The 26,830-nt window shown below is 46.0% G+C and overlaps 1 protein-coding gene across 1 annotated transcript in view; it reads right to left on the reverse strand.

The window, feature by feature from the left end:
* FER1L5 (fer-1 like family member 5) overlaps positions 1-26,354 on the reverse strand; it is a 79,913-nt gene extending 53,559 nt beyond the window's left edge. Inside the window, exons 1-18 of the mRNA XM_060276486.1 lie at positions 26,241-26,354; positions 26,097-26,188; positions 25,081-25,189; positions 22,075-22,176; positions 21,110-21,249; positions 19,944-19,953; positions 19,664-19,726; positions 17,138-17,188; positions 15,905-15,935; positions 13,549-13,664; positions 11,026-11,149; positions 8,093-8,169; positions 6,420-6,488; positions 4,565-4,608; positions 4,137-4,219; positions 2,431-2,537; positions 1,745-1,855; positions 46-223 (exon numbers count right to left, since the gene is read on the reverse strand). Coding sequence (XP_060132469.1) covers positions 46-223; positions 1,745-1,855; positions 2,431-2,537; positions 4,137-4,219; positions 4,565-4,608; positions 6,420-6,488; positions 8,093-8,169; positions 11,026-11,149; positions 13,549-13,664; positions 15,905-15,935; positions 17,138-17,188; positions 19,664-19,726; positions 19,944-19,953; positions 21,110-21,249; positions 22,075-22,176; positions 25,081-25,189; positions 26,097-26,188; positions 26,241-26,354 — 1,621 coding nt within the window. The remainder of the gene's footprint in view (positions 1-45; positions 224-1,744; positions 1,856-2,430; positions 2,538-4,136; positions 4,220-4,564; positions 4,609-6,419; positions 6,489-8,092; positions 8,170-11,025; positions 11,150-13,548; positions 13,665-15,904; positions 15,936-17,137; positions 17,189-19,663; positions 19,727-19,943; positions 19,954-21,109; positions 21,250-22,074; positions 22,177-25,080; positions 25,190-26,096; positions 26,189-26,240) is intronic.
* Positions 26,355-26,830: the final 476 nt, after the last annotated feature.

Raw genomic sequence — 26,830 nt, forward strand, 5'->3', positions numbered from 1 at the left:
GTTGGTGAAGGATAACTAATAAATTTCATCATCATCGTTCCTTACCATCATACACAGCATGGCTGTACTGAGTGGTTGAGGCAGAAGGTTTGCAAGTCCCATCAAATTTGTTGCCATAGTTCCCAATGCTGACCTCAAACTGGATCTGCTCCTTGATATCCGCCAACATAGTAGCTGAATAAAAGATGACACATAACCCATACCGGATTTGAGGCAAATAGCGCTGCAGAAACAAACAAACAAATCTGTGGAACTGGCACAGTAACAAATTAACCTCACACACTTTGGAACTCCTTGCGTATTGACATCAGACAGGCACCTTCAGTGCCTGTTAAAAACATTTTATGTTTAGACAAGCTTACTAAAATATGCAGTATGTTGAAATGTGTTTTAATCTGTTTTTACTTTATCTTGGAATTAATTATCCTTTGGATGTTTTTTTACTAATAATTTTACTGTTTTATTCTTTTTGTAAAACAAAAAGACTATCTATTTACTTATTTATAATACTTACATATTGAGAAGTGATTAAAGTGTCTACAAAAGATCCTCTCCTCAAAATTTAAGCAGAAGAACCACCAACCTGTTCTTACAGTGGCCAATGAGAGGCCCCAGTGGAAGCGTGCCAGCAGAACCTGGGCACTCCAGTCTGGCACAGTTGGCATGGGAAACCCTCCAGGTCTTCTTGGCCTGCACCTCCCATCATCTTTGGCCATAGGCTGCGCTGACGGGAGTCCAAGAACACCTGGAGGACCCGAGTGACCCAGTGCCTGGATAGAACTTGGGTTCTTCAAGCTCTTGGCCTTGCACTTTCCAGACAGCAGAGAAGGCATGCCAGGTGGGCAGGGAATGACAGGTCAACAGGCCTTCTCTTGCTGTATGGAGCTCACAAGCAGTTCTATTATGTTATTCATTTACTAGAACAATTTATGCCGTCTTTCTGCTAAAAAACATAGGAAGCAATCACTGAAATATCCTGGTCCAAGAGTTCTGAGGGCCCACTTGAAAGGTTTAGGCCAGGCATGTCCAACAGGTAGATTGTGATCTACTGGTAGATCACTGGACATCTGCGGTAGATCATTGGCTCCCCCAAAGAAGCTGAACAACTCTGGCTCCCCTTAAAAAAGCTCAACATTTTACCTCCTCCCTGAAAAAACGCAACAACTTTGACCCGAACCCCCCCAAAATGGGCCTTCCTCCTTCCTTAAAAAAATCTCAACAACTTTGACCTGAACCACAAAAAAGGGGGTAGATCACTGCCAGTTTTTAACACTGTGAGTAGATCGCAGTCTCTTGGGAGTTGGCCACCCCTGGTTTAGGCCATCATTATGAAATAAAACAACTGGTGACACTGTGATCTCAAACCACACAGTTTAGCTTCTGCATTCTGGACCATGTAAAGTTCCTCAACATCTTCCAAAGACAAACACAAGAAAGCTTCATCTGTAAGTAGATAATAAAGACTGCTCCTGTTGCCAGCTGCCCGAATCCTGTGTTTCCATGATACTACAGTCTTCCAGGAGAAACATGGGAAAGTAAGCAGGGAGGAAACAACTCCTCCCCTCCTGAGGCCTCCTTTACCTCCTTCTTTCCCCTTGTCTTTCTCTCTGTAATCATCTTGGCTATGTAGCTGCTCCTACAAGGTCCACATCTTCACAGTCTTATGGAACATCCCTACCCCATCCCAGAGTCCTGTTTGCACATAGCAAGAAAATAACTTGTATATATTTCGTTCTTTGGTTACCTCCATTCTTTTAATATATGGTTCAGGAATAGCTTCTATTCTTTGAACGGGGTCCGACTCCATGTAGCTAGTCAGCTCCACTAGGACTCTTCCCCGGTAAATCATCCCTTCCTTCGAAAAGAGAAAAAGAGTTCGTGATAGAAAGAGCAGAATAACAGACGATGATGAGGAAGAATTGAAAAGAAAGAGCAACATTGTGATGTCTGTATTAGCCTTTCCTTACACTCTTTAGCACAGCCTAAAATAGCCCAGCTCAGCAAGAGTGTGCACATTCTCCTTGGAACACAAAAGCTTGTTCTTGCCAAGGTGTACTTTACACCGAGGAAATTATCCCTGATAAACCCTATTCATTCTCCTATACATTTGAGAGGCTGTGGTATGGTTGATACTTACCTCCACATGCCCCTAGGGATTGGGATTGCCCCCAGGTACAAGGGTTTTGGAAGCCAGGAGATCAGTGAGGCTACTGGCCAATGGATACATCCATCTCTGACACGGGTATTGTTAAATATGTTTCTGGATATAAATTTATATCTTAATCACAAAGAGCGGTTGTGTCATTCACTCTTGGTAAATGTTGTAGCTCAGCATTAGAAAACTATTTTCAGTTTGCAGTGCTGGTGCCTTGCAGAACAATCACCCTCTTGCCACAACTCTTAAGAAATAGACTCAAGAGACAGACTTACACTCCCGACATTCTCTAAATTGTCCTCTTCGTTCATGAGCTCTGGTGGGGTCCTGTAGAGGGTCACAAAGCTTGGCCCGAAGCACGGCAGGAAGCCTGAGAATTTCTCTGAAACCAACAAGAGCTTGAGGGGAGGAAGAGTCTGTACACCACCAGCCTAGTCACAAGGCAAGGCAAGGTGGCCAGTTTGGGGTGATCTTCAAGATGACATCAGACAGATCTGATCCCCAGGGCACAATCTGCCGTATTGGGAAGTCTTCCTGCATAATCTTCCACTGAAACCAAGGAAGCTAAAAGGCAGCAGAGGGCTTGAACCTGGAGCTCTATGGGACTCTGTGCCTCTGGGGTTGAAGGCCAGGGGAAGGAACAGCAGGCAGCTCAACACCGGACACCACTACCCAGAATCCTCTTGGCCCTTGATATCATGTGATTGTATAGAGCCAATCCTATAACACCATCTGCTATAGAACATGCCCTCCAACAGTTTCATCCCCAAAATCGGGACACTAGGAGGGGTGCAACTTCTAGTCCGTTGCTCTGGCAATCACCTGGAGAGTTGGAAGAGTTTTGCCGAAGTGCTGGACCAAAAGACGCTTTGGTGTGACCCTGCTGATGTCTTTAACGAGACATTCCAAGATCCAAACGGAAGCCAGGATTGGCTTCTATGATCTGGGATGTTCCACTTAAAAAGGTACAGTTGAGGGGGATGATAGAGCTCTAAGACGGCTGGGGAAACTGTGGCCTTCCAGATGTTGCTGGACTCAGGAGCAGACTTTGGTAATATGGTGCCTTGAGTGAGGACAAAATGTTGTGCCTCCACTGCATAGTTCATGTTTTCGCAGTAATGCCTTTTGGTACAGGTGCTTTTTAAATGGATCTTCTCAGTAGGTACCCATATAAATAGAGGTTTTAGTATTATGACTACGGCTATTATTTTCTGCCTCCTTGGCTGGGCACCTTGTGCGGGGAACCACCCACACTGCCCTAAAACCCAGTGCTGCTGGACTACAACTTCTGGCATCCTTGATTGCTGGTCATGATGGCTAGGACTCTAAGGGCATGGAGTCTATTAATACCTCCGTGGCCACAGATTCCCCACCCTGTCTCTAAGAACGGCTAATCTTCCTCATTCTGGGCAACTTGGCCACCAAATGGTCCCTCCAAGCCGACGATTATCCTTCTCAGACTCAGGACCTGGACCTCACTGCCTTTGGATCTGAGGGGGACGTAGAATAGTGTGTTCCCACCATTCCATTTCAATGGGGCTTACACCAGCGCACAGCAATCTCAGGCAAATGCCAGAAGCCCCATGACTTGGGGGGGGGCACTGTGACTGGTGCCAAGTCCCAGGCCATCCTTTGAATTTCCCTGGAATGCAATATGATGTACATGCAACGGGCATTGCATTGTGGGCAAATTAAAATGGTGGCTATAATGGTAAGTCCAGCCACACAGCCAAGCCAGGAGGCCATCCCATCCGTGCCTGCTGTCCGGGATGCCTGCCATTGCCCAGCGAAGGGCTTGCTCCCAGTGGGGAGGGGCCATGGAAGGCAGTTCCTCCAGGATCCTCTGAAACCTGGAACCAGCTCTGCTTGCATAAGAGAGCTCACCGAAAGATTGTGTGTTATGCTAATTGAAAGGAGTGGTTGCTGTCAGGTGGCCCAGATTTGCAGGGTGTGTGTTTGCAAAGAATCAAAGCTTGCTTACTTCCCAAGTCAGTCCCAGCTGAAGAGATCTGGGAAAGGCTGAGAAATGCTGTCCCCAGAACACTGCTATCTTCATTTTGTTCCCTAGAAAACAAAATAGAAGGCTTTATGGCAGCAGCGGTGGGGAACACCCCCCCAGTGGCACTCCAGGTCTCTTCCTAGCCCCTGGAACTCTCCTCAACTGTACCCCATCTCCCCAGAACAGACTCCTCACTGCCCTGCTCTGTACCCTCTCATGCGCTTTTTTGCTTGGTTGGAATATGAACATCCACTTGCTTGGATGGGGGCTAGAGCAGAAACCTCTGACCTTTGCATGACTGGAAAGCAGTAATATATCTTGGACAGGCAATGTCTATGGGGGGCATAGTATATGGCCCAGGTACTGTGCTGTGTTGGAGGTGTGATCCGAGGTGTGCTGGCAGCACTCACCCATCAAGAGCACTGAGTTTGATTAGGTCACACATGGAAGGCATCTGCAAGGGAAAAGGCAAGTTGATAAGGAAATCTCTCTGCGTCTGTCTGCTCCATGGACCACCCAAGATTCCATCACCACCTCACAAATAACAGAACCCAGCTTCAGTCACTGTAAAGTTAGAGATGATGGGCTGTATGATTAGTTTTACCCAGCTCAGGGAATGAACTTCTCAAGCTCCTAATGCGCCCATGTGTCCCGGAGAAGTTCATCTCCAGCTCAGAAAATAAAACAAGCTCAGGTGCCATGGAATCAACACACCCCAAATCTCCTTGCACCTGGAATACCAATGAACATGCTCCCATTTCAGCACCCCAGGCATCAGGGATAAATGGAGGCCATTATAGCAGCCAAGTAAAGTTTGCATGAGGGAGAGGTGGTGGCTGAGGTCTTGGGCTTCCATTGATGTTATTGGGAACCTAACAGGATTCTGCATTTTGGAAAGCAAAAAGACTGAGCTAATTTCTGGTTTTAGGGCCAGAGGGCTCTGCTTGCCAAGGCCAATTCCTAACTGAGCCAGTGCGAGGGTTTGCATGTCAGAGGTGTAAACAGTAAATAGTAGCAGACATTTCAGAGTAACAGACTGCAACACAGGAGAGCAGCGGCGTATGGAGCCTCTTGGTCACCCAGGGCGGCAACCCGCTCCGTGGTGCACACGCGCAACATCGCTACGTAACAATGCATGCATCGCTCTGCGCATGCGCACTACGGATCAGGTTGCCAGGGGCAGTGCTACAGCGCCGGGATCCGAGGATTCCAATACAGTGGTACCTCGGTTTATGAACACAATTGGTTCCGGAAGTCTGTTCATAAACTGAAGCGTTCATAAACTGAAGTGAACTTTCCCATTGAAAGTAATGAAAAGTGAATTAATCCGTTCCAGACAGTCCGCGGAGTACTTAAACTGAAGCGTTCATAAACTGAAGCGAACTTTCCTATTGAAAGTAATGGAAAGTGGATTAATCCGTTCCAGACGGGTCCACGGAGTACTCAACCTGAAGCGTACTTAACCCGAAGCATGGGTATAATTGGTTCCAGAAGTCTGTTCATAAACTGAAGTGTTCATAACCTGAAGCGAACTTTCCCATTGAAAGTAATGGAAAGTGAATTAATCCGTTCCAGATGGGTCCGCAGCGTTCGTAAACCGAAAATTCATAAACCGAGGTGTTCATAAACCGAGGTTCCACTGTACTAGAGCGGTGCCGCCGGCAACCCGCTCCGTAGTGCGCTTTACTTCTCCCTGCTCAGGCGGAGCGGCGAGGGGCGGGTCAGGGAGGGGCGTCAGCGGCCGCCACTGACGCCCCTCTCTGGCCCGCCCCTTGCCTCCGCCCCAGCAGAAAGAAGCAAAGCAGCCAACCACCGAGCAAGGCTTTACCGGGCAGCAGCTGGCTGCTCGCTCGCGGGAGGGGGCCGCCGAGTGTCAGCAGGCTCCGCATGCGGCCCCACCCGCCACTCTGTTGAGTGGCATGTAAAGCAGCCAGGAGGGGCGAGGTGAGGCGAGGCTCCGTTGGCTGCTTCACATGCCACTCAACAGAGTGGCGGGTGGCGGCAACACCGGGGCCTCCGCGATGGCAACCGCGGCAGCGGCGGCTGTTGTTGTTGGAGGTTGGGTGGGGGTGCATGCCGAGGTGTCGCCCCCACCCCAGAGAGGAACCCGGGGCAAACCGCCCCCATCCCCCCCGCTACACCCCTGCAGGAGAGCCCTCCCCGATGAAACATGATGTCATGGTGGTAGGAAGCAAGCTCAGCTCCAGCCACAAATTTACCCCTGTGCTTTCTCTCTCCTCACCCCATTTCTGGATAACTACTCACCTGCATAGGAAAGAACATCACCTGGTTCCACACAGGGTTGGCGTCTCTGAACACAGCTCTGGTCTTTAGCTGAGCATGTGGGTAAAGGGAGCAGGTCAATAAAGAGCCACCATTCCGTAGAGGGCTTAGCTTTCAGCACATGCTTGTGCCAGGTAAGATACCCACTTTTAGATGACAAAGGGGACAACAGCATATTCCTGCATTACAGGGGGTTGGACTAGATGATCCCTAAGGTACCTTTGAACTCTATGATTCTACTACTACTACTAATTTATTATTTATACCCCGCCCATCTGGCCGGGTTCACCCAGCCACTCTGGGCGGCTTCCAACAAAACATTAAAATACAGAAATCCATCAAACATTAAAAGCTTCCCTAAACAGAAATCCATCAAACATTAAAAGCTTCCCTAAACAGGGCTGCCTTAAGATGCCTTCTAAAGGTCTGATAATTGTTGTTCTCTTTGACCTCTGGTGGGAGGGCGTTCCACAGGGCGGGTGCCACTACCGAGATAATAACAGTGGTGGTTGCCCTCTGTTGTTTGTATAAACATGTAATTTGCTGCCTGATTAATTGGGAGCAGTTTTTCAGTTGAGCTGCAGATTTCAAAGCATAGCCACAGTTTAGTTTGTGTATAATTCCAGGAAATATGAATTAGGTAGAATTTCTCCCCCATCCACAATTATGAACCATGTACATTGATAGTGCGCAATAAAATAATAATATTAGAGAGAGATGAAAAGCCAAGCTCCCAGGTCTCACTGGTAGCTAAAAATAATGGCACCTAGCCCATGCTGAGAATAGCTGGAAGGAGGGTGCATTGCTTTGTGTGAGACCTGCTTGCCACCACCTCCCCAATTTCCTTAGGATCCCCAATCGCAACCAGAAGCAGCTCACCTGCAGAAAGTGAGTCCAGTGCTATGATTTCCAGCTAAGCTTGAGGCTGAGCATGTGCCAATGAAGCACTACCTGGAAGAAAATCTCTATCTGTGTGGAAACACCAGGACCTGCCAGCAAGGCACTCACGTCACTGGCATGCTTGGGTTTCTGTGTCAGCCTCCTTCCAAACTGGCGCCAGAGTTTTGCAAAATGCACCCTTTTGACAATTCTACCAGACATACCTTCAAGTCATTCTCAAGTTTCCATGCAAGACATAAAAATGAGTTCCCAGGTAAACAGGAAGTAGTTACCGTGCTTTTGTTTTGCATTAATGCGACTTGTCATTTCCACCAAACACTGGGCTTGCAAACAACCATTGGCTAGGTTGTTTCTGATGAGCATCAGGGGCCTCCAGGTGATCAGGCAAGGATGGATTCAAATATTGGCCCTTTCCTCCTTTTATGCTACTAGAGATTAACATAGACTGTAAAGGTAAAGGGACCCCTGACCATTAGGTCCAGTCGTGACCGACTCTGGGGTTGCAGTGCTCATCTCGCTTTATTGGCTGAGGGAGCCGACGTACAGCTTCCAGGTCATGTGGCCAAGCATGACAAAGCCGCTTTTGGCGAACCAGAGCAGCACACGGAAACATAGCTTGTACAGGCTAGTAAATTCAAAGGCTGTAGAGTACAGTAACTTATTCTATTGTTTGTTAGTAGCAGATGCTAGTTTCTTAAGATACTACTGTCTTCCTTTAAGGAAAAATAAAATAATTAGGGGTACATTTTACATACCAGTTTCCCTCCAAAATCAACTTCCAGAGAAGGGTCAACTGAACTGCCAGTGGGATCAACATTCAGGTCGCTCTGTACTGTTGAGGAAAGTAACAGCCCTATTAAATCCTTTTTAATGATCCCATTTTACCAGGGTGGGTGTGTATGTGTGTTTCAGGTTGGCAAACTATGTCTGTCTGAGGCCACCAATGACAGAATGACGAAATTTGAACTTAGACCTTCCTTACTCTCTTATCTGCTGGACAGCTCCAATGGGAATGTGTTGATTGCATAAGGGAACCTGGAGGAACATGAATCTGAACTATCAACCTATATCATTTAGAAGAAAAGATTCAAGCCTTCTCACTCATAGACACAGAACTCTTGTCTGGCTGTGTTTTGACCTCTGAGCCACTTATTTGAATGTTCTATGTTAAAAATGGGAAATTGGAGTAGCCAAGGGTTTTTTTGTTTGTTGGGGTTTCTCCCCCCCCCAAAAAAAATTATTGATTTATTTAAGTAAATAATTTTTTTTCATGTTCTCCAGCCAAAAAGCTTCCTAGAGCAAAACCCAGTTGAAATAAAAACAAAACAAAACAGTGATTGTCCTTCAAGTATTGAGAAAAGATCAGAAGAAGCACTGTGCATGCTTGAACTGTGGAGGCCATGCATGCACACTAATGCACCACTGCAATGCATGCCATGGTACTCCCTCCACAGTTGGAGACGGTAGGTCTCTAAATACCACTTGCTGGGAATTGCAGGTGTGGAGAGGCTTGACAGGCATATGTCAAGAATGCTTTGAGGGTGTTTCCTGCTTGGCAGGGGGTTGGACTGGATGGCCCTTGGGGTCTCTTCCAACTCTAGGATTCTATGACCGCTATTATACTCAAGTCTGGCTTGCAGGCTTCCCACAAACACCCAGTTGGACCCTGTGAGAATGCTGGGTCAGGGTGGGCTTTTGACCTGACTCAGCAGGGCGCTTCTTCTGTTCTTAAGCCAGGACAAAGCTTAAGGCAATTCCTCGGTTGTTGCCTTCTCCCCCTGCCCCTTCACAAGCAAGGGCTTAGTCCACTGTGTCCACCAACACAAGAACAAAACTGAGTTATTATCCTCACTCTCTGACCCACCAGTTTAACTGCTAATCATTTGTCTGGCCCAGCACAGGCACCGGAATTTCTGAAATTAAAAAATTAAGAAACATTTTTGCTTGCAAAAAGCAGCAAAGCTCATTAAGCTCTTTATAAAGCCTGGCATACTGCAAAGACCGAGGCAAAGTCATAACAACATGTGGGAAAGAACATGGGCTTAGCTCTTGAAAGGACATCCCAGCCCTACTGCTACCCAAGGTACTTGATTAATTGAAAATGCATATGAAAAATGCAATGTCTTTCCCCCACTGACCAGGGCTACTTCAAACGTTTGTCCATAATAAGTGTGTGGTTTGTTTGTTTTTGCGGGTGGGATGTTTTGTGGTGCTTAAATCTGTTACATATGTTTTAAAAAAACATAGCTTTGTTTAAAAACAGCCTAGTATACAACGGCAACATTTATATCCACTGCTCCACTATCTTTCCCTGGGACCCTGCACACTGCTGCCATGCAGAAGGCTCCCCCAAAGAAACATGGCTCTCTGGCTGAAAAAGGTTTCCCATCCTTGTTGTACACCACAGGAAGCTAACCCATTCTCACGGCACTTTCAGTGCTCTGGAAATGCTAGTCAAACAGGAAGGGAGAGACCCTGCCAGAAGCTGCCCCTTAAGCTCTTTGTCTATTTTCACTGGTCCAAACCTCCTAGGGGCGGAGGACGGGGGTGGGGTGGGTGCGGGCCGCCCCAGGTGTCACCACTGAGGGGGGGGTGTGACAGAATGCCGTGCAGCACTCACCACAGAGCCTACAGTGCGCCCAAGCCACGCGTCTCTCCTGGGAGAGATACAGTGGCTTGGGTGTGCGTAGGCTCCGTGCTGCCGAAATGGTCCAACCGTTGCCTCCCCCTCCCCAGCTGTAGGGCGGCTGAGTGGGAGGAGGCAGGCAGACTCCAGAGGCCCCGCCCTCACCCTGCCCTATGGGTTGCTCGCGCTGCCCCTGGGTGCACCGCTTCAGGCGCCCAAGCTGCTTCCTCCGCTGCTGAAACCTCCTCCACAAATATCTTATTAATTTCCCCTTGGCTGCAGCCCGATCAACAGCTGGAGGCTGGAAAACATCCTCTGAATTTTTGATTGCAAATTGGTATAAGTGTGTTTGGCGGCATCTCACACTCATCATGCAAAGATTAACACACGATACGAGGAAAGCAAGGGACCAAACTACAGTGGTACCTCTAATTACGAATAACTCTACTTACAAATGTTTCTACTTATGAACGGAGCTCCGTCCGCCATCTTGGATGCGGTTTAGATAGGGTTTTTTCTACTTACGAATTTTTAGATAGGGTTGCTTCGACTTACACATTTTTTCTCCCAATGCATTCCTATGGGATTCGACTTACAATTTTTTTTGACTTACAAATGTGTGTTCGGAACACATAAAATTCGTAAGTAGAGGTACCACTGTACACCTACTGATCTTAATGGTTATCACTTCGGTCTATATGAGATCTGTAACTTTAAAAAATAAATAAATTGCGCTGCAATTTGCAAAATAAAATCTGTCTCCCTATCTTGTTTTGGCACTGCCACCCCACTGTGACAAAGAGACCACTTTTTGAGTGTGGCACAGAGATGCAGAGTCACCAAGAGGTTTTTCCTTTGTCCATTGTTTACTGCTGAATCAGAACAAACATCCATCCTCAAAACCCCAATTGGGGTTTGTCCTGATTCAGCAGTAAACAGCGAGTTTTCCTGGGGAAAGCAGATGGGCAAATGAAAAACTTCTTGGACTTGTGCCTAGAAAGCACAAGCTAAACAGAAGTAAAAGTGTGTGTGTGTGGAGAGAGAGAGGGGGGGCAAACTTACTTGGAGACAAGTCTTCTGCTCGGTATACAAAGAGCTGGAGCATGGCTCTGGGTACTCTTGGCATTACTGCTGCTTGCAGGATGTTGGCCTCCAAATTGCCACTGTCTGGCAAAAGGGCTGCATCCTTGGAGAAGAGAAAGGCACAACATAAACCTGTGACCCAGATGCTGTTGGCTGGTGCCCCTCTAGATGGTTTTGACTCACAACCCCCACCAACCACTTCCTGCCCCAGCTGTGCTGCTTGGGATGGATGGGAACACAGGAAGCTGCCTTATCATGGATCAGGCCATTGGCCTATCTGGCACAGTATTGTCCACGCTGAACAGCAACGGCTCCCAAGACTTTGGATGGGAGACATTCCCTGCCCTACCTAGAGATGCCTGGGATTGAAGCGGGGACTCCCTGCAAGCAAAGCAGGTGCTCTGTCAGGGAGCTCCCTTCCTCAGAATCCTTTTTCATATCGGGAGGGCCCTAGGTGGGTGAAAGCTGTCACAGATCATCCCCACAGAACACACAGGGAGTTTCAGATTCAAACAGGGCATTTTCTGTGTTCATTTCAGTGGCAGCTGCAAAAGGAGCACAAAGCAGGTTCTCTCCATAGGAGAGAACATGGGTTGTGGCAAGGCTAACAAGACGACCCAGGGCTTTGGGGCGGGTCTGATATTTGGCCTTGATTGGTGGTTTAATTGTTGCTAGGGGTTTTTGCTTGTTGCAATTTGTTGATTGACAGCCCTGGCTACGTTTAAGCTGAAGGAGCAGTTTGTGCTCTTTGCTGCTCGCTTCGCAAAAGGAGCACAAACACTGTAGCAGGAACAAATGCAATGTCGGAACCAGGCCACAGTTTTGCAAGGAAAGCTGTGGGACATATTTATCACACTGGAAAACTCAACCCGGTTTAACAGGCATGCTGTCTTCCAAGAAAACAGTAGATATGGCATGTGGGACCTGCTGTCCTGTAGTTTCTCCCTGTGCTAATCAACACAGGAGGGCTACATGGGGGCAGGCAATGGTGTAAGGTGGGCCTTTTCCATTTGGCCAGGTACTCAGAGTAGAATTCATGGTTCTGTTCTCAAAACAACCTTATGAGGTAGGGTAATGAATTAATCATAGGTCTTTTTCCGCTGCTTGTTCATGTTCCCGGAAAAGTTTGCAACAGTTCAAATATAGGCACAAACAAAACTTAGATAAAGTTAAAGACCACAGAATCGCAAGAGCAATTAAAATTATCTGCAAAAGGTAAGAGAAGGAAAAAAACAACAAACAAAAGACAGGCTTCAGGCAAACTTGCTGCTTATTTAACTTATATGCAGAATTCATCATGCGAAAGGCTGGACCAGATGAATCCCAAGCCGGAATTAAGATTGCCGGAAGAAATATCAACAACCTCAGGTATGCAGATGACACAACCTTGATGGCAGAAAGTGAGGAGGAATTAAAGAACCTTTTAATGAGGGTGAAAGAGGAGGGCGCAAAATATGGTCTGAAGCTCAACATAAAAAAAACCAAGATCATGGCCACTGGTCCCATCACCTCCTGGCAAATAGAAGGGGAAGAAATGGAGGCAGTGAGAGATTTTACTTTCTTGGGCTCCTCAATCTTGGGAAAGATTGAGGGCACTAGGAGAAGGGAACGACAGAGGACGAGATGGTTGGACAGTGTACTCAAAGCTACGAACATGAGTTTGACCAAACTGCGGGAGGCAGTGGAAGACAGGAGTGCCTGGCGTGCTATGGTCCATCGGGTCACGAAGAGTCGGACACGACTAAACGACTAAACAACAACAACAGGCAAACTTCTCTGGGGAGGGTGGTTCCATGGCTGGAGTGCTACTACCCAAAAGGCCCTTTAGATAGTGGGGGCAACCCCAAGCAGCCTTCTTGTGAGGTTCTTAATGTAGGGGCAGGTGCAAATCAAGACAGGTGGTGAGGTCAAGATGGAGCAACTGGACCCCATTCATCCATTGAGCTTCAGGGCAGAATAGGAGTTTGAACCTTGTTCACCATAGGCCTAAGTCTAACACTCCATATCCACCATCCCAGTCTGGCATAGGAATTTGGGTGGAAACCCCACATAGTAGAATCATGGAATCATGGAGTTGGAAGGGATCCTGAGGATCATCTAGTTCAACTTCCTGCAATGCAGGAATATGCAGCTGTCCCTTATTGAACCGGCAACACCACACTCTAACCAACTGAGCTATCAACTGAGCTGCTGTTGGCATCCTGTAGCAGGACCCAGGTATAGATAGTATTTATCTTCTTAAGAATGTTGCTGCTATAACCCCAAGTTCTTCCTATTTTTAAGCTGCTGGTACAGGGCCACCAAGGGTTCTGCTTGGCCAGTCAGCCTGTCCTGCTCTACTAAACCGTTTAGCAAGTTGGCATCTGACCTACCATTCTTGAAAAATTATGCTTTATTCCATTATCCAAACAAGGCATCCCATCATTCTAATAGCTGCCAATGGCATCACATGAACTTGAACGCATTGAGGTGGTGAAGATGTTTCAATGTTAAGATTTTTACCGGTGCTTGATCGCCAGCTCCAAGGACACAGAGGTTAACTTTCACGTAGCCCCTTAGTCCGGCATTGAGATTAGCTGGGTCATAGAGGCTCAGCCATTTGCCCATCAGAGCATGACCTAGAGGAAAGAACAAGAGCCAATATTCACACCATCCAGAAGTGCCATCTAATTGGCATTTTCTGTGGATACGGTAGACATTCTTTTTAAAAACATTAGAAGATCCTGCTGGATCAGGCTTGTCCAGCATCCTGTTCTCACCATTGCGGGATGTAAAACTGCAGTCAAGTACAACATTCCTACAGTGGACGTGTTAGGGGATGTTTTGTACCACTCATAGAATCATAGAGTTGGCAGAGACCACAAGGGCCATCCAGTCCAACCCCCTGCCAAGCAGGAAACACCATCAAAGCATTCTTGACAGATAGGTGTCAAGCCTCTGCTTAAAGACCTCTAAAGAAGGAGACTCCACCACACTCCTTGGCAGCTAATTCCACTGTTGAACAGCTCTTACTGTCAGGAAGTTCTTCCTAATGTTTAGGTGGAATCTTCTTTCTTGTAGCTTGAATCCATTGCTCCGTGTCCGCTTCTCTGGAGCAGCAGAAAACAATCTTTCTCCCTCCTCTATATGACATCCTTTTATATATTTGAACATGGCTATCATATCACCCCTTAACCTTCTCTTCTCCAGGCTAAACATACCCAGCTCCCTAAGCCATTCCTCATTAGGCATCGTTTCTAGGCCTTCGACCATTTTGGTTGCCCTCTGGACACGTTCCAGCTTGTCAGTATCCTTCTTGAACTGTGGTGCACAGACCCTGTTTCCTCCTGAGCTGGGACAGACTTGATGAGGGTGTGGTCTGTTGTACTATCATGGAGGAGCACACGGCCTCCATGTTCGGATCAGTGTGTCTTCTCCATTTTGTATGTTTCTGCATGATTGGAGAAGTGACTGCTTAGTCGCAGTCACTTGGGACTAACTTCTTTATGGAATAGTTCTAGTTGTTATGTAACCTAAGCCTGCCTTCAGGGATATGTCTGTGAACCCGAATGAATCTATGAGTAAACTACTTTTATATTAACGTTAATCAGATTCTTGCTTGTGTTTATTCTTTTTCAGAGGGATTAGAAGGGATTTTACCAGGAAGGAATCTTTAATAGCAAGACTCAGATGAGTCAGCAACAAGCTGATGGCTGCATCATTTAAAAAGGGGGATGTTTGGAATTCCGCTAGAATATGGAACTTGCTAGTGCAAGTTAGGAAGGATATCATTAAATAATAGGCTACATCCTCTCCTGCCTCCCGAATCGTCCCCACAACCATGTTCTGCCAGATCCCTGTGGGAAACCTGCAAGCAGGCCCTGAGCCCAAGAGCCCTCTCTCCCCAGTGGTTTCCAGCAACTGGTCTTCAGAAGCAGCATAGTCATCATGGCTAGCAGCCATTGATTGCCAAGGATAGCCTTTTCCTCCATGGATTTGCTGCATCCTTTTTAAAAGCCATCCTGGCTGGTGGCCTACACTGCCTCCTGTGGGAGTGAGTTCCGCAGTTCCACAATTTAACTGTTTAACTGCTTTGTGAAGAAGGGCTTTCTTTTATCTGTCCCGAATCTTCCAACATCCATCTTCATTGGCTGTTCATGAGTTCAGGTGTTATGAGAGAGGGGGAAAAACATTTCTCTATCCACTTTCTCCAGGTCAGGCATCATTTTAGACACCTCTGTCATGTCACTTCTTGCTCACCTTTTCTCTTAACTAAAAAGTCCTCGCAGGGGAGTTGCTATGAGTAACAGTATCACAAGGATGTGATTCTATCAAATGTCAATATAAAACTGTGTGACCTGGTGCAGAGTCCCTCTTGCCTTACTCTGTAGATCATAAGCTGTCAAGCCCTAAATCTGAGGTCTGAGCTGAAACTTTTCGCAAGTTTCCTTGAATGTTTTTGCAATGTTGGTGAGGGCTTCCTTTTCCAATTCTTTTAGGCACTAGCTCTCACTCTCAATTGCCTTCAGTTGCCATCACCATATACTCAAACACCATCCCATGTCCTACATTAGCTGGTTTACACTTCATTTCCCACAAATATACATAGAAAATAGGCAATTTAAATATAGTAGTAGCACAACAGCTGTAATACATAATACAAATATAATGCACTACAATATAAAAAGCATATCAAAAGTTTAAATCAGCACAAAACAACCAGTAGGTCAATTAACAAGATCTGACACCAGAAACATCCATGGAGCTTGTGATGTGAGGATGGAGCACAAAGCCCAATGGGGGAACAGTGGCTGAAGGGTCTTGGGCACCCTGCCTCCTAAGAGCCCTCAAACCTGCCACTGGCTCTAGACAAAAGTACCTGGAGATTCATACACAAGCCCGATCTCAATCTGCATAGAGAGAAAAACAGAAGGAGTTACAGGAATTGTCAAGGAAAGGAAAAATTGAGCTGTGGCAAAATTTCAGGGCAATTCAAAATATTGCAAAGAGTTTGCAGTTAGACTAAATTGTGGTGGTTTTTCTTTTTTGTGGGAGGTGGGGTTCCCTTCCAATCCTGTGATTTTATAACTGAAATGGGATTCCACAGGAACAGGGGAGATTTCTAAAATGGTCAAATGCTTCTTTATTAAGGAAATAACCTAGGCAGGTCTATTAAGTATCTGCTTTGTAATGTATGCTAATTTAACAGAAACTCTAAATCTCTGGAGGCTCTCCTGGGTGATCAATGGCTAAAGGGGATGTCCTCAAGATATCTCTGCGTGGAAAAAGACACAGGAGAATGGCCGTTTGGGGGCTGGAGCTGCAGAAGAGACACAGAGACCTGACTTGTTCTCTGCAAGAATCCAAAGCTATGGCTTTGGTGACCCACCCCAGGAAGCTAATGTAGGAGGTGGAGACGATCAGCTGGAAGATTAATGCTGTAAACCTTCCAGAACATGCTCAGCCTGTGTTTATAAACCTTCTACCACAGAAATCACCATCAGCCTTCAGTGGCCTTCACTCCAAGGAAACCAACCCAAGGTATGAGCTGGGACTAGGGATTTACAAATTCTGGTTTTCTCAGTTTCTCCTTTTTCCAATCTTAAATTCAGTTCTTCACATTTCTGCAGCAATTTGTATTTTTAAAATTTATTTTAAGAAAACCCTCTTCAGCATTTTAGTGTGATTTTTTCCTAATTCTTAAATGCTTATATTCAAATTCTTAAATTCTTATATCTTTTACAAATATAGACATGTTTGCAAGCAACCTCCCCTATGGTAATGCATTTTTGTATGGCATTTTCACTGATGTATGCCTTTATAGACAAACGTTACCCTAATATACTTCATTCATTTAGTAGTTGTTGCTCTAATGTAATTAGCTGTCGTAAATAGAGTCTGTTTAAGTGCTGGATTTTGCCAGATGTTGAGTGCTACCAGTGGTAAGACAACAAACAAACTTCTAAAAAAGACTCTTTCCCTTGTCTCGGGGGCCAGCCCAGAGCAGCTCAAGGCCCAGCCCTGGGTTCTGGCCTACTGAGCATCAGCAGTAGGGAGACACCTCTTGATTTCTGCCTCTCTGTAGATATCAGCCAAAATTGCATCCACTCACCCTGAAGACCCCAATGAGGGAATCGGCCCGTATTGCCTTGGAGTTCAGCACCTAAAAAAGAAACACACATAAATTCCCCTCCCCTCCCACAAAGCTCCCTTGTCCATCTAGTACAGTATAGGGGGTGGCAATGCAGTGCCTCCAGATGTTGAGGACTACAACTCCCATCATCCTTGATCACTGATAATGCCGTGTTTGGGCTGATGGGAGCTCAACTCCAAAATACTGTATGTCGAGGGGACCTCACCACATTGGTTGCTTCTGGTCTGAGTAAGAGGCAATTGCGACCCCAGTCACAACTCCACTCTCCCCCAGGCAGTGACTAAAATAAAGAGTGATAAAATAAACTCAGCCAGACAACAATCTGCATTAAAAATGGCCACAACTTTATTGACTACAGATGTAGGTGGAATTTTGGCTCAGGCATCGGGTGTATATTTGTTCCAGCCTCCTGCTGAAGGGCTGAAACATTTTCAGGGTTATGCCAAGGACTTTGGCCTCTCCAAGGTACCAAGCTAGTGAGGTGGCCATGCTAAGGCCATTTGCTGGAAGCTCTAAGGCTTCTGGACAGAGACTTCCACCCTCTAATGGGGTGCCCTGAATACGCTGCTGGTTCTGGACTGGGGAGTGCCCCTTCACCCAAAACATATGGAGGGCACCACACCACATTGGTTGCCCCTAGTCTAAGTGAGATGCAGTTAGCAGCTGCATTGTCCTTTTACCACTTGCATTGGGCTTCTTTTGTATCTCTGAGGAAAAGGAATAGATTTAAGAGTTTAAAATGCAAAACAGGCAACCCAGCAAAAACCCACTGTCTGCGCAGAGGGTGCGGAAGAAGGGAAAACATAATCAATGGAAGCTGGAGGAAGGAGACTCAAGAGCCACCAGCCCACACCACTTCTTCTGGTGTACACACCACACTTCCCTACCGTCAGGCCAGGCGGGGAAAGGGCCACAGTCCAGAGGGAGACTACTTGCTTTGCCTGCTGAAAGTCCCAGGTTCAGTCCCTGGAAACTCCAGGTAAGGCTGGGAAAGACATCTGTTTGAAACCCTGGAGAGCTGCTGCTAGCTAGTGTATAGAAAATACACCAGCAGCCTGATTTGATACAAGACAACTTCCCATGTTCCTGACTTGAAAGAGCTAGCAAAAAGTGTCAGGGTCAAGCTTGGACTTCACCTGGGCAATGGTACATTGGTTTTCTATCCTTATCTCTGGTTCCCCTGCCTTATGGCTTCTTCTTAGACCTCAGTCCCAGGAATGGGTGTCTCCTGCTTTTGCCCTTCTAGCTCTCTCAGCCCACACCCACATCATAAAGTGCTATGATACCACTTTAAACAGTCCTGGCTTCCCCCAAAGGATTCCGGGAGCTGTAGTATGTTAAGAGTGTCAAGAGTTGTTAGGAGACCCCCATTCCCCTCCTAAAGCTACAGTTCCTACAGTGGTTTAACAATCAGTCCCTCTTCACAGGGAAATCTGGGGAATTATAGCTCTGTGGGGGGGAAAGGGGCCTCCTTAATAGCACCCTTAATAAAGTACAGCTCCCAGAATCCTTTGGGGGAAGCCAGGACTGTTTAAAGTGGTATTGTAGTGCTTTAAATGTATGGTGTGAATGTGGCCTAACAAGTGAAGGAATTCCAATGGGTCTACTCTGAGTGGAACAACCTAGATGCTTAACAGTCATTTGTGGCCTTTTAGGTGTTGTGACCTCTTGTGAGAAGGAAGCGTGGCTGGGGAGTGGCAAAGAGTGCCCACAGTTCATGGGCATGCAACATCTCAGAAGCAGCTCATGTAACTTCTCACCTGGCCAGGTTCCTTGGTGTTACGGTGAATGACCCTGGGACCCTGCAGTGTTTAGCTGAGGATGTGGATTGAGGACAAGGTTCTAGCTACTTGCTGGGGATGGTGGTGGGAAGGCCTTGTTCCTTGGGAATCTCTGTGTTTGTTCTTGTATCCACTCCTCAGTTTCTGCTGTGGCTCCTTCTTGCCTCCTTGTTCTACTAAGACTCTCTGAAGATTCCGGACTAGAAGTCGCTCTACATCTGGTCTGCTTTTTCCTTTACAAAATTGCTAGTTCTGCTTCCCAGGTTATCAGCCCTGAGACCGAATGAAGCCTGCCAGAGCTACAATTCTCAAGAGTTCCCTGTGAAGAGGGATTGACTGTTAAAGAACTCTGGGAATGGTAGCTTTGTGAGGGGAACAGGACTCTCCCAATAACTCTCAGTGTCCTTAGCAAACTACGGCTCCCAGGATTCTTTGGGGCTGTTTAAAGTGACACAATAGTGCTTTAAATGTATGGTGTGAATGTGGCCACATTTGCCGACAACCCAGTATGCTGGTAATGCAATCACAATATGTGTCTAACTTTTTGTCCTCCAGAGGCTGCTGGAATCCAAAGCCTATCATGCCAGACTTTGGGGGCTGCTAGTAGTTGGAGCCTGGCAGCCTTTGGAGAGCACCACACTATTCTTGTGACATGGAATTCTGTTGAAAAGGAAGGGTGGAGGACCAGATGTCGCTTTCTCACCTGGATGTCAATGAACTGGTCAAATAGTTCCATAGGTCTCTCATCAAAAGTCTGAACGAATGTCTAAGGAAAATCAAACAAATGTGAATGAAGAAGAGAGGTACCTAGGTTGCAGTAGTAAGATGACAACCTTGCAGCAGAGGCAATATTGTAAAGTCCTTGTTACAGCTTCAAACCCATTAAAGGGCTTTCTACCCGAGTAATCATTCATGCATTTAGTTTCTAATTTTATGTAGCTATACTATAACAGGAGTTCTCTGGGTACTCACAGGAAGCAAACCAAAACAAACCTAATAAAACAACAAGAAAAACAAAACAGAGAAGCATAATCTAAAACTCAATGATAAATAGAGTGGCCCAGAGGTAAAATGTATGTTATTTAAAAGGTCTGGGTGAATAGATTTGTCTTCAGCAGGTGCAAAAAAGGACCATAAAGAGGATACCACCATCATGCATATTGTTGAATCCCCTCCAATACAGTTGTCTTACGAGCTGATAAAGAAAACAGAATATTGTTAGAAGGAGATGCTGTGTTCAATCAAGCTAGGAACTTGCTTTCCCAGGAGGCAGTGATGGCCACCAACTTGGATGGCTTTAAAAGAGTATTAGAAAAATTAATGGAGGAGGAGAGGGCTGTCAAAGGCTACTAGTCATGATGGCTATATTCCACCTCCGCAGTTGTAGGCAGCAGTGCAGCAGTGCTTCAAAATACCACTTGCTGGAAACCATGGGACATGCGCAGAAGCGACTTCCGGTGCCAACTCTACTCGATTTCCGGTGCCCAGACATGGGCAGAGTGGCACCGTAAATCGGTTCTGCGCATGTCCAGACATGCGCAGAAGCGACTTCCAGTGCCAGGCTGCCCGTGTCCGCATGTCTGGGCACCAGAAATCACTTCTGCGCATGCCCGGGCATGCACAGAGGCGATTTCCGGCAGCACTCGGCAAGCCAGGTGAGCGAGCAGCCAGCTGGGAGCCGGGACATTTACGCAGCTGAGGAGCCTCCCTGGCTGGCAGGAGCTGCTTTCTTATAAATCTGGGGGATTTACAGGATATTTTGCAATTCGGGATAACAGCGGGAAATGGATTTAAATAGTGGGGGTTTCCCGCGAAAAATGGGTAAGTTGACAGCTATGCATCTCCCATCATCTCCAAGCAGAGTCCATGCTGCTTTTGGCTAATGGGGGATAGAGTCCAGCAATGTCTTGAGCACCACAGGTTCCCCAACATTGCAGAAATGACTGCAAACAGCCTCACAGTGTGTTCATTCTAGGAAAGCAGGCAGTTCATATTGCCTTTACAAATACAGCATCTCTTCCTCTTAGCAAGCCAGCACCTTCAAGTCCTAAGATCCTGTTACTGTACAATGACTTTTTCATTTGAGCCCCAGACCGGAAGGCCCCTGTCAGTCAAGGACAGTGTTTGTGGATGCCATCCGAAAGCTCACAGAATACCAACCTCATTGTAGTAGGGGCTGATCCCAAATTTAATTCTTGTCCTGAACACGTAATCCCCAATAGAGACTTTGACCACCGGCTTGATGTTGTTTTCTTGCAGCTGCCGGCACTCTATTATTCCAACTCGCACCTAGAATGAGAGAGACAACATGTTGGCCACACTCTGAAAGCATCTTAGGTGATCTGTTGTCATAGTCTATGGCCAACAGGCAGGTGAGCAACACCCAAAATGGAGACATGCTTGGAGAAAGGGCCAAAATAAGAGAACAAAGAGGCAGGAATGTGGGGTATCAGTAGGTGAAGGGTTAAAGTGACCAGGGATAGTGGAGCTCAGACGCCAGGATGTAAGCTAGTGGGTAGGAATGGAAGAAGGCAGCTTTTTCTAGTTCGCCATGTATTTGTCACACGCTACACTGTTCCACTGCAGTTCATCTTCTGCCCAAGCCTGCATTACTTCTCTCATGGTCCACTGCAGTGAAATTACATAACAAATGTAATCTACATAATTAATTATCTAAATTGCATTGTCACAACATTTTCCACCCCATTCATTCTGATGCAAAGGAGATGCAGTGCAAATGGGGAAGAAATGTATCGATGATTTATCACTGGTGAACTGAAAGCAAAAGCAAATACTGATTGTATTTACAAGATTGATTTATGTCCCAGATATGGGACAAATAAGTGAACATTGACAATTTATGGTCCCATTTCCATATTCATTGGAATTCTCTTACATCTCTACCAGTGAGTCACATCCAAGGGAAAATAGTTGAGATAGAAAGAGGAGACTTTATAGCAGTGGTGGCTAACTAGTCATCATCCATATGTTGTTGCACCTGATCTCCCATTAGTCCCAGCCAGTATGGCTGCCTGGAAGTTATCAGGATGGCAGAGGATGTCTTAAAATAGTGATTGTTCCTACATTTTGACCTCAGCAGTTGGACCACCTTACCTGAAAGACTTGCTTCTTGTCGACCAACACTTTCTTGGGTGTGGACATTGGCGTTGCCTCTTGATCTGTTTCCTTTGGAACCAGGTCTTCCATTTCAGAATCCTTTGCAAAGATGGGGCAGCAAACTGGTGAAGACCAGAAATAACAGTGTTGTAACGTCTAATGTTTCCATAGCTTTTCCCCTAAATATTTGAAGCAATATTATGCACAGAATCTCTGAAATGATACAAGCATTAATCAAAGGCAAACAGAAATCTTTCCTCCTGGGGATCTCCTGGGGCTAATGTGTGGTTCAAACACACAGGAGTGAAGGTGGTGTTGCTTACATTGCAGCACAGTCTGCTGCACACACATGAAATGTGCAGACTTAGGTATGAAAAACACAGACAAAGTCAATGAGACCCATACGGGGCATAAGAAGGTGAGCAATATAATCTTTGAGTAATATAATTGATAGAAATAATAATACAAAGGCACAGCAATCTATATATATATATATACACTGTAAATGTAAACTGGCCATGTTTGTTGGTTTCCACTTTTCACCGAAACCCCTTGAGCAACAGCGATGAAATTTGGACACAACATCACATGCCACTATGGGAGTGTTACTAGCTACATGGGGTATACAAATGTCACACCTGCACAAGGTAAGACCCCATTTTTAGGCCCTAAAAAATCAGCCAGGAGATCCTGTCGAGTATGCTGGGAAAAGAACCAGGTTACAAAACATTGCCCTCTAGCGGCGGCTACACTGGTACTACAGCTAGAAAACCTTCCCTCTCCACAGCACCTTGGCTCACCTTTGCAGACTAGGACGAATGGAAGTGGGGACTCACCTGGGTGGGGGTTGGGGGGAGGAGGGGGCGGGATACGTCATGGATCAGGACAGGGTGGGGCCACTCACAGGGATGAGCCACAGCAACGCATGGCCGGGCCAGGTAGCATAGCTGCCAAGTTATCCCTTATGCTGAATAGGCTTCCTCGCGAGAAAAGGGAAAACTTGGCAGCTATGCCAGGTAGTTGTACATAAAAACACAAGCAAAAACTCGCCTTGTACAAAAAAACTCAAATAGACTGAAAATACAAATTTCCTTAGGGGGCTTATGAGGTGTTAAGTTTTCATTGCTTCATCAAACCCATCTTAGAAATGATGACTTTCTCATGGTTGGCAGCTGAACTCTCTGGTTCAGTATTTAGAGGCCCATCATGGAATGAGGACCCAAGCTTGTGGGCTGGTAAGCAATACTAGGTGGGCATCAGTCCCCAAGCCAACTGCATACTTACTAAATTTCCTGAAATCATGTTTTTTGGATGGCAGATCTGTTGCAGGTTCTGGAGGGGAAAAGCAGATCTTCACAGTGATGGTACACTGAAATGTTGAGTCATGTGAATGTGTATTAGTTTGCAAGTAGCTAAAGTGAAGAAAACAAGGGGTTCCCAAGCAAACCCCACCTGAAACCTAAAGAGAGCAGCCTGGCCTGCTCACATCCCTAGAACAACAGCCTGAACTGCAGAAATCACTGGGCAAGTTTTTAACAGTATGGATATAAGAATCCTCATCTTCTCATGTCTGCTATAGCCAGTGTGTACCCACAATGTAGATACCAGGCCCCCTAAGAAATATTTGTGGATTCTTCTCTGAATGTTACATTTTCCTTTAGAAATAGTTATTTTAGCTTATCTATGCAGGCGGCTATATAGCCATTCACTTATGGTAAGGAAGGGTTTTCTCTGGGCAACCAGATGAGAATTTTCTGTAGGTCAGATGAACGCCAGCTTCTTCTTAATTTCTTTCAGTGTGTGCCTCAAATATCTCCCACATTTTGAGTGTGTTGGTTGCCTTTAAAATTACTTAGAGGGCTATTAATTTTGTGGATTTATCTGCAAGACTGCCTTCTGCACTTTTTCTCCAGGCACACTTGCTCCGACCTTTCATTATTTTGGCCAATGCCAGAAAAGTTGCTGGGATGGCTGACAAGCACTGAGGCTCTTTCACAACTGGGTCTATGGCTGCTTTTAGTCCTTTGGGACTGGCATCCTTAATTCACTAAATTTTATGGATAATGGGGATCCCACCACCACATCATTGCATTTCAGTGTTTTTAGCCTACCTATCCTACCTTTATAGACCCAATTTGTGTTTTTGTGTGTGTGCAATAATAAGAAATTGCAGCACTGTCCTGTCCTGTATAGACTGGCAAAACGCTACTGAGGTGTCTTGGGACTCCCGTGCCTTTAAATAAACCTTCCTGTTTGCACTTTCTGGACTTTTTAATCATTTCTGTTCAATTAAAAAGTTGGGCCTACAAAGAGGACATTTTAAATCAACATGGAATGGACTGTTGTTGAATAGACTTGTGAGTAAGTATTATAGAAATATTTAGGTTATGGGAAGAGCATTGCTGGACAATCTAATGCACGCATCCTCAAACTGTGGCCCTCCAGATGTTTTGGCCTAAAACTCCCATGATCCCTAGCTAACAGGACCAATGGTCGGGGAAGATGGGAATTATAGTCCAAAACATCTGGAAGGCCGAAGTTTGGGTATGCCTGATCTAATGCTATCTTTCAGTGTCGTGTCCTTCTTCATGACCAGTGTTTACAAATTTCTAAATAAGTCCACTTCAGCAAAGGTCCCTTCTAATGTTATTTAAAAAACACCCTGTTAATTCTACTTCCAAATAATTATGGAAAAGCACCACCACAGCAGGGAACCCTAGAGGGGAGGCAACCCACACTAGCATGTTCCAAATTAAGCAATCTAGAGCAGTATTCTCCTATATGGTGTCTTCCAGATGTGCAGCCAATTCCTATCAGCCCTTGTCAACATAGCCAGTTCTGGGATGATAGGTGCTGGAGTATGGAACATCTGGAGGGCAGAAGGTTGAGGAAGGCTGATCCAGAGGGAACTCAATGTCCTGGGCCCACTGTCTCTCACTACCTCTCAGATGGACACCCAGATCCCCTCATCATTCACTCACAGACTCCCCTTTCCTGGCATACCCCAGTTGGCTTCAGATTGTCATCCCTCAGTGCCAGGTTCTTGATGTTGATCAAAGTTCTGGGTCTTTCAGAAGCAGCTCCTAGGGCTATGCTAGCAAAGCCAAAATTCCTGGAGTAGGAGATATAAGGGGAAGTTGTCAAATAGCTTCAAGGCCAGTGCAAGTTAGCAGTGTGTTAGAAGGAGACCCCCTTCCCAACATGGTGCCCCCCCAGATGTTTTGGACTACAACCCCACAGCATCTATGAATGTGGATTGTGGTGGGCTGATGTGAGTTGTAGTCCAAATCACCTGGAAGGCTCCACGTTGGGCAAAGTTGGGTCAGGAGCAAGAACACAGGAGTCTGACCTCCCAGCCCACCACAATCCACATCCTTCCACAAAGACGCAAGTATTCTGTAACACGTAAATAAATGGCTGTGACATGCCAGGTTCCCCTGGCACTGTCAAGAAGATGCTAGGGTCAGCTGTTAAGCCCCTCCCATCTGGGTAGGTCCACCCATTACCCCCTGGAATTTGATGGCAGTGTGTGCCTGAGGGTCAAACTGCACGAGACATTAAACATGGAGTTTACCCTTGTGCACATCTTTCTTAATACTGTAATAATAATAATAACAACAATAATTTGTTATTTTTTAATATTTTGTTGGAAGCTACCCAGAGTGGCTGGGGATACCCAGCCAGATGGGCGATGTATAAATTAATAAATTATTATTATTATTATTATTATTATTATTATTATTATTATTATTACCCTGCCCATCTGACTAGGTTGCCCCAGCATATATAAAAACATAGTAAAACTTTAAACCTTAAAAAGCTTCCCTATACAACTAAGTAGTTGCCCAGATGAGAACTGGGGCCACATGCCTGACAAAAGCCCATGACTCACTTCTGTACACACGACTTAGCTGGAGAATACCTAGCAATGCAAACGAGGTCCTTCAACAGTGCACGCAAAGCAAGAATGGTCCCCTGACCCCCAGATGCTCCATTTTGGCTTTCTTCTGGTGACTCACCTGTCAACAGCTTTAGTGCTCCACTCTCGGAGGTGGACAGTCACAAAAGGGTCACTGTCCAACAGCTCTCCATCCAAATACCACACCAGGGTCTGCAGGGGGAGCAAGAAAAGCAGTCAGTGTCTGATGGTGCCAGTCACTCACCTTCTCCTGGGTGGGTAGTCCTGGCTCCTGCATGATGTGCCAGTTTTGAATGGGAGCCGAGTCATTGCTCAGTTTGTATTGGAACTGTGGTGTCTGCCTGATGTCTTTTATCATGCAACCAACTTGGTGTTGCTGCTACTGTGGCAATCCTCTGAAGAACCTCTTTGTTTAAGGGGGTGGGGTGGAATGAGGTGAGCAGGAAAAGTGCTATGCTGCGTAAAATTCTTGGTAGCACTGACAGTTGGCAGGGTTGGAACTGGCTAGCAATGAATCCTTCTGAATCCTTCTGAATCATAATCATAATCATGATAATACTGGGTTATTATTCTGGTTGCTGATACTGGGCCTGAGCAAAAACATATTTTATTTCTGTTTTTTTCTTGGGGAGTTGTCTTGTTAATATATATACGAGTTCCTAGAATAGTCATTATTGCTCCCTGGGGTCTCTGGAAGTTTAATTCCAAAGTGTTGGGTAGATGCATCTGAACTTTGAAGCATGTAAACAGGAACAACCCTCCAGCAGTTGTGATCTGTGGAACTGTCACTGTCACATGTGCCACAAAATATTCATTCCCTAATTTTATGAAATT

This window comes from Zootoca vivipara, chromosome 6, assembly GCF_963506605.1.
Source record: "Zootoca vivipara chromosome 6, rZooViv1.1, whole genome shotgun sequence".
In the NCBI taxonomy this organism is placed as follows: Eukaryota; Metazoa; Chordata; class Lepidosauria; order Squamata; family Lacertidae; genus Zootoca; species Zootoca vivipara.